The sequence below is a fragment of the Schistocerca serialis genome, chromosome 12, assembly GCF_023864345.2.
Source record: "Schistocerca serialis cubense isolate TAMUIC-IGC-003099 chromosome 12, iqSchSeri2.2, whole genome shotgun sequence".
NCBI lineage: Eukaryota > Metazoa > Arthropoda > Insecta > Orthoptera > Acrididae > Schistocerca > Schistocerca serialis.
This window is the reverse complement of record NC_064649.1, coordinates 91,399,592-91,410,631: the sequence shown is the minus strand read 5'-3', so window position 1 is coordinate 91,410,631 and position 11,040 is coordinate 91,399,592. Positions and strand designations below refer to the sequence as shown.

At 37.7% G+C, this 11,040-nt stretch overlaps 1 protein-coding gene across 1 annotated transcript in view; it reads right to left on the bottom strand.

Annotated features, from left to right (window-relative positions):
• Nucleotides 1–4,117: 4,117 nt before the first annotated feature.
• The window catches only part of LOC126428277 (serine protease 33-like), a 208,458-nt gene continuing 201,535 nt past the window's right edge, over nt 4,118–11,040 (bottom strand). The window contains exon 6 of the mRNA XM_050090189.1: nt 4,118–4,410. Within this exon, the coding sequence (XP_049946146.1) occupies nt 4,228–4,410 (183 nt within the window). The 3' untranslated portion in view covers nt 4,118–4,227. The remainder of the gene's footprint in view (nt 4,411–11,040) is intronic.

Below are 11,040 nucleotides of genomic sequence, written 5' to 3'. Positions count from 1 at the left end.
CTGGCCATTCAAACATGTTTGCAGGTGTTACAGTTTGCTGAAACCAAATCCAAAACAACCTACTTTGGCATACATACTGACAGAAGAAATTTTTGGATGATATAAAATGGCAACGCATTAAAACCCTGGTTAATTGAACCAGGGTCAACAAAACCCGGGTTATCCAAAACAACTACGAAAATCCCTCACCAGTCCAAAAAAAAAGTTACAATGCCAGCAATAGTGCATTCAAATGATTGTTTCTTTCCACCATGTGTGTATTTTGTGCTATGCTACAAATAATTAAGTGCAGTATACTGTACATTTATGTAATGTAATATTAAAAATTTAATTTTAACTTTAATAAAGAACATAAGCATAGCCTACAAAGAGATTTTTGAATCTGTCTGGCTGTCAAAACTTTCAATAATCCTTAATACCATAGTGTTCATGGTTTAACCAAAAAAATTATTGTCCGAAATGGAATCTCCTCCCTACCCCAATAGTTCTGTTAACCAGGGTTGTGTTGTATGAAGGAAAGTTCTGTGAATACAAACAATAAGCACAGTCGCTGTGTATTTGAGGTGTTGAGCGGCAGATTGAAATGCAAAATAGGAGTAAAACATTTTTGTGTGGCTTTTGAGACTTTTATCTTCATAAACTAACAGGATACTAGTTCAAAAAATGAATGGCACTATACATATGTTGTTTTACTTGTTGAACTGCTGCTCCGTACCTCAACTGTGTGGCGAGTGGCTGTGTTTATCCATTGTGATGCCAGTAGTGGAGTTGTGAATGTTTCAAATAGCTGTTTTTCAAAAAGAACAGCTACACATTTTTGACTGGAGATTTATGTGGATGTAACATAAGGACTTTCGATGGTTATTATGTTGTGAAAAGATGACTTAGTCGCCACCACCTGGTGAACATTGTGTATATATTATTGATTAATAACACAAAAAATATTTTACATATATTGTGAATGTTTGTATAGGATGCAAAAATATAAGATGAGTAATCAGAAAGAAATAATCCATTCCTTAAGTTGACAGTCATTGGCAGATACATGTATATTTGTAGCTGCTTGCATTTTCAGAATTATCAGTATTTTGTGTGTAATTTTTTGTGTGTAGACAGGCATGTATAAATGTGTTTCATTGTTTCTGGAGTGTGTTTGCTTAAAACATAAATGTGTTTTGATGTGATATGTAGACAACTAGTCAACTTAAATATGTATTAATGTGGCTTCTCCAGATTCTGCTTGTCAGTGTTATATCTATGTGTCAGTTCAACAAATTCTTACATATCGATAATTGAATGTCAGTGGTGCAAAATGCAGTAGTTAATTCAACTAGACACTGTAATCCCTTTCCTGTGTCTGAGGTACGCACATCATTCTGGTTTCGCACTCATTTATTGTCTACTTTTGTCTAAAGTATATCATTGGGTCACTAAATTATGACAAAATGATGATATGCAACTGGAAGCCATGTTCTCTCTTTCGCTTGTTTATGCTACATTTAGTTCTCAGCACAACCAAACCTGTTACAATCTATGTTCAATACTACTTAACCGATAGAAAGGAAACAGAAAATGGCCAGTGCTAAATGTGCATTGCTGAAATGTTTTGGATTATTATTCTGTATATGAGAAAGTTATCAGTAATTTTTGAGTCTCTTGTTTAAATCATTAATCTTATAGTCATATAACTTGAATGCAATCTACAATTAAATGAAAAGTACAAAAAAAGTGCAGAACCGTTATTCACAAATGTATGGAAACTGGTGCTGTTTTTAATTTCTGCGCATTATGGTGAGACTTACTGTGCATTTTCTTATGAATACAGTATGTCAATGAAAGCTCCTGAAAGAATGCTTTGACAGATACATTCATAGTTTCACAAATTCCTTGTTGCTGATTTTACAATTTATAAACCAACTGTTTTATTGTAATGACTTGTTCAGTTTTCACAAACCTCATTACTCTATAGATAATTTTCTGAAATGTCTGTTGTGTATGGCAAATGTTTTGTTAGTGCCATGTAAATACCTAGTTTATTTCTTCCAAGTTGCAGCTTTTGTAATATTTGTAAATCCTACTATGTTCCAATAAAATGTAAATGTGTGTGTTAATAATCTGCCTCCTTGTCTTTCATCACTAACACATCATGCCATTATCCATTCCTATCAGAGGCAGAGTAGTGAAAGATGGAAATACACAACAGCACCAGCTGAAAAGAGATGGCAGCAGTAGCAATAAAATTTAAATTAATTAAGTAATTCACCCATTCTTCATGTTCTGTAAATCGATGGAGAGCCTTCAAAGCTGTGGAACGAGTCAAATAATTTGAGAACAGCTAAAAGCAGCCACTGCAGTAGAGCCTTCAGACTCACTCGTAAGCTTTTCTCCACAATCTTGCAGCTACGAGGTGCAGTGGGGCAGGATGTGGTAGTAGACATCATGCGCAGCGAGACTGTGAATTTTTGATCCGCCGTACCTGTAGTGGTGGTAAGACTCACTGGCACAGGAGTGCAGTATGTTACTCTTTAACCGTTATGATGACAGAAGAGAACTTTCCATGAAAATTACCAGATGAAATGGACATTCTGCTGCACAGACCCAGAATAAGCTGGAATAGTTTCAGCTGGCACAATTTGAAGTTACTAGTTGTTTAATTTATTAGAAATTTGCATAATTTTATGCCAAATAAATGAGATAACTAAGCCTTTCTGGGTGAATTTTTGTAAAGTTTTCCTTTTTTCCTCTTATAACCATTTGAAATGAGAGTGTCTGTGTTTATTGTCACACTTCTTATACTTTCTTAACAGTGGCGTGCCGTAATTATAAAAACTGTCCGCCTCCGTAGCATAGCGGTAGCGTTTCCGCCTATCACACAGGGGGCCCGGGTTCGATTCCTGGCAGGGGACTGGGTGTTGTGTGTCCTTCATCATTTTCATTGTCATTGACCTGCAAGTCACTTAAGTGGCATCAACTAAAAAGGACTTGCAATAAGGCGGCCGAACTCGCCTGCATGGGGGCCTCCCGGCCAACAATGCCATACGCTCATTTCATTTCATTCCAGAACATCCCTTTCTTTTTTCGCCTTGTAATTTGTGGAGTTCTGTTTTGCTGATGATGCAAATGGCTCTATCTTCATCCACAGGTGTTTCCAACATTTGCAGTGGTAGTCAGATACATTCTTCCTTTTTTCTTCTCTCTCTTTAAACTTAATAATCCCACACCAACTTCTTTTCACTTTTAGATATTCATTACAATACATGTTAATTTTTTTTTTAGTCATCAGTCTTCTGATGAGTTCCTCTCCTGCGCCAACGTTTTCATCTCAGAGCAGCACTTGCAACCTATGTCCTTAATTATTTGTTATACATATTCCAATTACTGTCTTCCTCTACAGTTTTTACCCTATGCAGCATTACAGTTTATAAAGGGTAAATTGACATGTGAAAGTGTGAGACGAGAAGACAATGCAATAGTCACATGTAGTGGGGATGGGGTGGGAAAAAAGAGAAGAGAAAGGAAAATGGTGAATGCTGCTATGGAATGGCCATTCTAGTTAAAAATAAATAAATAATATTCATCAGACTCTGAATTTCAGTAACACATTAGTTGACTATTCCACTTTTCTTTCTCAACATCTTTTACCTGTTAATTAATATAAAAGTTTTCTGAACTTAATGCTTTGTTATATTGTAAAAAACTGTCACACGAGGTGAGGAGGGGGGAACCCAATGTTTCGTGTGTGGTTCTAGTGACTTAAAGCATCTGTTCTGTTACCAGAAAATTTTTATGTCAGCTGCCTCTGGCTGTGAAAGCACGCACAATATATATGTTCTATGTCACTTTTGACTTACATTCAACAAAGGAAAGAAGAGGAAACCATGAAGAAATTCAACAAAAGGCAACACGAGAATGGCATTGACATCGTATATGGAATCCTGGAGGGTACTAAAATAAAAAAAAACACTATTAAAAATAAATATCTTTTCTTTCTTACTTAATAAAAACACACAGAGCTTGTAAGACAATGAACAACTTAAATATCTGAAGCACTATGTTCATTATTGCTCCTCTGTTCCTCTCTTTCCACTCTGTAACACTGAAAGTCATTTATGGAAGGAAAATAATCTTTTTCACACATTGTTTTACTAATCTGTAAAGAGAAACCACTGAAAACTAAGTTTTTTGCACTCTGAATGTCTACTGGTACATCTTCAACTTGAGATGACTTCACTGAACAGATTCATATGTGGTGCTATTGATGGTGTCGTGTATCCAGCCCAGGTAGTGAGAGACGCGGGTGAATATGTCCGGCAGGCCGGGGTGGGCACAGCCAGACCCGAACGACGTGATGCCGGCCACGAACCACGTCCCGTCACCAGAGGGGCACTGCAGTGGGCCTCCAGAGTCTCCCTTGAACGGAAACAGAAACAGAAATTGAGCAGCTTTCATAATTTCTTCCGGGTTAGACACACGCATTAGCAGCACACATCAGACAGACTGTTGTCAAGTGGACCAGCATTATCTTTAGAGAGAGACTATCATAAGCAGCAGTGTGTGCTACATATGAGGTTTACCTGGAAAAGAACCTGTCTTTTAATGTACGAGGCTTGTTCTTCTGTTTTTAAGAATGAGCAGTAGATGTCGCCATTGAGTTGAGAGATTACTTTTGTTTCAAAATTTGTTATTTGTTATTGCTAAATAATGGCAGCTCAGAAACTGGACAAGTAATTTGTTTATAGTGAGTGTTTAAAGAAACAATGTCGTGTCACATGAAGTTTTTTGTCGAATTATTTTTTATGATTTTCATAAAGGCTTTACTTGGTAACAGTGCCTCAAATCATATCATTCCACTTTTTGTAATTGATTATCTTCAGAAAAGACTCATTTACAAATGATCTGCAGAATTTTGTCACAGTAATGCTTCAGTCAGTGGTCAAATTCATGAAGACTGACTGCAATTGGTTGTCATTCAGAAAAACATTGACAATATGTGTTACGTAACTGAAGAGGTTCGGTATGTGGTTTACCTTTGAGATAAGAGGAATCCTTAGACATTTTGAAGACTATATTCCATCCAATTTTGCATAAAAATTTAATTGTGAAAAAGATCTGTTCCTGATGGATTCAACATAGAGTGACTGAAGATCAAAATCGGACACATGTTAACTGCTGTAAGGGAATGGTCAAAATATTTAACCGCAAAATACAAAATTAGTGTACAACATCATAAGAGCATACTTATTTTGGTTGTGAGCACCAATCACTTGTCTGAGGGTTCCAAGATGAATTGAAAACAACTGACGCAGTTACGACATGATGCCCTTCTCTCAACTTGTTGTGACCATCGTTTTAGAGGACTGAAAAACTGTTAATGCTCAGTGGTGTACAACAGTCTGTTTGCAACAAATGATCAATGAAACTACCAAAAATGAGGATCATCCTTCACTGTGATAATGCCAGCTGTCACTAAGCAGCTCAAAAAGCTGACTATTCGAATGAAAAACAAATGGCTAATATTCCCCCGATTTTCTGTCTAATGACTTCTTTTTGTTTCCATATGTGAAACAAAAAGTGTGTGGTTAGGTGTTTTCAATATCTCAAGAAGCTACAGAATAATTTCAAAACTGTGTTTCTGAGGTAGTAACATTACAGCAGAAGAAATGTTTCCAGATGTGGTCTGAGTGCAAAAGTTTACAAATTTTAAAGATAAATACTTTTTTGAAACAATAAAATGACTACTATAAAAAAGCTTTTCTTTTGTTTTTTACCTGGTTGCAATGAGCTAATTAGTTTCATCAGAAATGCTGGCAACCAAAAGTAATGGAACTATAAAATTCTTCATGGTGAATGATGACAGCCAAAACAGTTGCAGGATAAAGATTTATTAAAATGCTTGACCATGGTTTTGGTATATCTAAATATACCTTCATCAGAAGTAAAATACCTAAAATTTCATCCTGCAGTGGAGATTAATAAAACAATTATGCCAAAGGTGTCGTCAGTAGTTAAAACACCATCTCCACTTATACAACATGATTATGTCCATAATCAATGCAGGATGTAATTTTAGGTATTTTACTTCTGAAGAAGGTATATTTAGATATACCAAAACCGTGGTAAAGAATTTTAATAAATCTTTATCCTGCAACTGTTTTGGCTGTCATCATTTACCGTAAAGAATTTCAACAGTTGCTGTTTCAGCCATGTTTAAAATCTGGAACTATAAAATTCCATGGGGAAAATCTTATGAGCAAATAGGTAAATTTGGAAGGAAAGATTAATTCCAAATAAAAACTATTATTCTTCTTTTCAGTAACATATTTACACAAGCTCAAACTTAATTAGTTTAAAAGATATTGTTCGCTGAAGACCTCACCTGATCCAATCTTTTAGTGAAAATTATAGACAAACTACTGCAAATTTCTGGGATCTGTCAATGTACTTTTGATCGCCTGATTTTTCTGTATCTACTGACACCCAATTTAAAGAACAAGGTTTCTTAATTATAAATTGCTAACTTTTCAATATTAATGAATCCCACCATCATAAGCCAGGCATTCTCAGCTACATAAGCATAAAGTAGTACTGCATATTTTAACAGAAGCTGCTCATGATAAATTATATACAAACAAAACATAATCACAAAATCAACAGCCAATAAAAGATGAACTTTCTGACCTACAGAATTTGTAAATTATTACAAATTAACAAAGTTGAGCAACATCCTGGAGTGAGTCTATAAGCCAAAAGCTCATGCAATTTTCAGTCTGTCTGCTCTTAGGTTCCCTGCAATATTCTTAACCAAGAGAGTATAGATTGCATGAGATTTGTACATATTACAAGGGCAGGCTGAAAATAATGCCTACAGTTCTTTTATTCTGCTCTCAATATCGGCTGAGGTACTACAGGTCAAGCATATTACCCAGTTGACTTTCCTGCTTCCCTGATACAGCACTCTGAATTTTAGTGTGTAACATGGCAGTTGGTAATTTTACTATGGTGGTTCATGAGAAACTGTGTGCTGTAATCTGAGTTTCCCATTACAGAAAACTGAAAGCAATGAAGGGTTTGTCCACACATGACAATGCCTGAACACACACGAGCATTGTGACTAATGCAACAATCTGGCACTTCAGGTTTGCCGTCATCGATCATCATCTGTGTAGTCAGACTTGGCCCTATCTGATTTTCATCTGTTTGCAGAACTCCAAGATCACCTTTGAGCACTTCACTTTGTTAGTGACTAAGTAGTTCATGAGGAGGTGAGGGTATGGCTCTGTCAGCAAAGTCAAACTTTCTACAATGACATTGTCAATAAACTGCTCTCTTGTTAGGAGAAATGTGTCTTGCCAGGATGACTATGCTGAGAAATAAATATGTAGACATGAAGAATAAAGATGTAGAATTTTAACAAAGTCTATTTTATTGAAAAAGCTTTAAGAGTTTTCACATAAAAAAAACAGAGCCATCACTTTTCAGCACACCCTCGTATTTGCCTGTCACAGCTAAAATTCAGATCCATGTGAATACTTCCGCAATACACATTTTTCACAGTTTTTAACATTAGCTAGTAATACGATAAAAGAATCATAAATTGAAGATGCAGCAATACTGTAAGCTTTTAAAAAGCAGGACCATCTAGCATTTTTAGTTTCAAAGGGAACAGCAGCAAACAGCTGAATAATTTTGAGGTTTCACAACAAATGTTTCTTGGTAAACTTGCTACTAACAGCAATCGATATCGTTTCCTTAAACTGATACCAGCAGATATGTATATCAGTGTGGCAGGGCAAGATGGGAGTTCGATGCATCCCTCGCTCTTACATGTGTAGTTTTTCTGTAAGGGTACACTCTTGTCCATGATACTTTCACACTTACTAAATGTATCAATGCACTGCTCTTCTTTGTATTCTCTTTTAATCATACCTGGTACAGCTCCCAGACTGAAGAGTTAACACTCGAGGTTTGGTTGAACAGTAAAGATTGGTTTTATAAGTTACCGATGCCTTCTTGTGATTGAATTACACTTCTGATGATTCCTTCAGTGACACAGTATGACATCCGCCTTTTGTAAAACTATTGTTACATGACATTTCCACTTTACATCACTCCATAATCATAACTCCAACTGGCATGTTTTGTCAACTACCTTTAATTCGGTCACTGACATGCTTTGAACATGGTTGTACAGTTAAAGACCAAAATATTGGAAGGTGAATTATTGCTGTCTGACATACACTCCTGAAATATGATAGAATATACCTCTTCCTATTTAAGTGGAGTTTTTTTATGTTTGTTTATGTTGAGCAATGGTGGTTTGTGCAAAAATTTTCAAATGTGCTACAGTATTATAAAAATAAACAGTTAGTGTTTCACTATGTCATCACGAGGAGTATGACTTAATATTGTTGTGATATTAGCTCTATCTTATGTGCTAGGATCAAGTGTATTCTTTATATGTTTATGACTGTGGTGCACATTGTTGTCGTTGGGCACAGTTAGGAGTGTTGCCATCTGCTTCTGGTTAGTTTCAGTGCCTGTGCGAGTGATTGCAAATGAGCCCACCTGTTCCTTGAATTGCCCTATTAGGGGGACGCTTCTGTCAGATGTTGTTTACTATCTGCCATTCATCTTTCTTTCGTAGCAGAAATTCTGTCCTCCTAAGATTGTTGTTTCCATTCTTTGACCTTTTTCTGGAGTTTACGGGTCAATCTATGGGTCTCTCTCTTGTCTTCCAGGTTACAAAAATGAACCCACTGTTCATGTCTTCTGTTTTGTTTTGTATCTTCAGTTCCTGAAACAATGGTGAGAATTTGTCAAAGTTGGGTGTCTGTGAAGAAGTGTTGTGTGGCTGCTCTTTGTTTTCCCTTTTTAATTTTCTCTGTCAGTGTTTGGTTTGTGACACTGACGATTTGTGATCAGAGGATAAGTTGTTGACCATCCTCAATTGCAGGTTAGGATTTAGTTTTTAATTACTGCAATGTCCAGGCATTGGAGTGCAGATGTGTGAAGTAAGGTGTCGTCGTTGGTTCTCTGAATCCGTGAACTGTTATGTTAAGGTTTGCTTTGAGGTCTAACAGGATCCGCCCTTTTGGGTTGTTTTTTGCGAGTTATATGCTCTGTTTTTGCTATTTAAGTATCCTCCTAGGACTACTCTGTCATAACCTAAATACTATACGCATGTCATCTGGGATGAGACTCTTCTCTGGACTCAGGCAGGCAGCATTGCCATTTGGACTGTGACGTCAAGTGTTCACAGCCATGGCAGCTATACGTGACGGTGGCATATTTCTCTTTCGGCTACGGCAGTGGTCCCTCCACCTCATTGTCCTTTTTGTTTCATCCTGCAAACATCCACGTTTATCATCGACTCAGTTGTTTCTTGGAGATGGGTTTCCGAAATGAGGGCGATGTCTATCTGGTAGCGATGTGAACTCAGTCATCTTTGTGTGCAGTTCATTTGCATTCCAAATGCAGAATCTAAAGTTTTTTGTTCATTGGCGGCCGTCCGTTTACGGTATGAAGAAAGCCTTCTGAACAGTCTCAATTAGAGAGTAAGTATTTTTCAGTTTCTGCTGCAGTGCAGTGGTAGTTTGGCGGCATGGTAGACCATGGCAGGACTGTCGGCATCTCACTGGTGGACAGGCGGTGTTGGCATATGATTCTGTTTGTCTTAGCTGTCTCGGTTGTCGTGATGTCCTGAGTGGTGCCGTTTGTTTAGGTTAGACTTCTTGTATTGCTGGGGTGGGTTGTTGTTGGGGAGCTTGTTCTTCTGGCACTGCTGAATTTTTACGATAATCGTACACTGTGTGGGTGGTTTGCTTGCTAAAGTCTTCATTTGTGGGGCCATAGTGTCCGCAGTTGCTTTATAATTCATGAGAGTATTTTTCATCCGTCGTTGCAACTGCAAAAATGCGTGATTTTTTCACCAGACGCGTTTCGCTTTATTGAGGTAAAGCACCATCAGTGGCCTGTAATTAAGTTATTTACATTTTGATTTGCTTTTTAGATCGAAAAACAGTTCGTTGAGAACAGGTTGATTTGTACTTATGGTGATTTTTCGGCTGATTTCTCGTTTATATTTTGTTCTTGTCCTCTGCTTGTATTTTTGAAGTACTTCCTGGAACTTTTGGCATCCTATGAATGTTGCAGAGTGTGCTTCCCCACAGTTTGCACATTTTGGTTTTTCTGTCCTGGGGTGGGTGCATTCCACTGATCTGTGATGCCCGGCACAATGGGCGCATCTCACTACCATACTGGGATAATTCGCAATTTGTTCGAGCCGCTGGCAATGTCGGCATTGGACAGCACCGTCCTTGCTACTGTATGTCTCAACTCGCACTCTTGTGTACAAGAGAAAGCGGACATCACAGAATTTGTCACTGTCCTATCCCGCAGGCAGGGTGACACAGTAAACTGGTTCGTGTATGAGCTCTTTTGTATTTTGTCAGGAATTTTAAACTGGTTAACTTGTAGGACGCTGAACACTTTCTCTGGAAGTTCTTGAAGCAATTTTTCTCCTGTTACTTCTGCAGGCAGAAACTACGGGGTGTTCAAAAAGCCTCTCCGCAGTGCCGTATGATTGTTAGCCGCGCGTGCCGTACGTTTGTTCGCCTGCCTGGGTTACTTCCCTAGGGATGGACTCTCCCAACATTCCACTGTTTCGTTTATCTCATCCAGCGTCAGTAGTATCGTTGGTGTATGTCGTTACGTGTTGACGTGAACGTTTAAGATTAGTTCCTTTGTTCGTTTGTATTGTTTTCGTCACAGTTAAAATGCTAACCATTGAAGAACGTATGTTTTTAGTCGAACAAATGTTCAAGGCTGGAGGTAAACACACAGTTTCAGTTCGTCAAACATTTAATTCAGTTTTCCCGAAGACAACACTCCCACATCGCGATACTGTGCGAGATTTGGCTAACAAATTTCGAAGTAGGGTTCAGTGACAGATGCACCGAGAAGTGGTCGTCCTAGCGTTTTGTCTGAGGATAAACTACTCGATATTTCCGATAAAATGTCCATGGGTCTGAACAAGTCAGT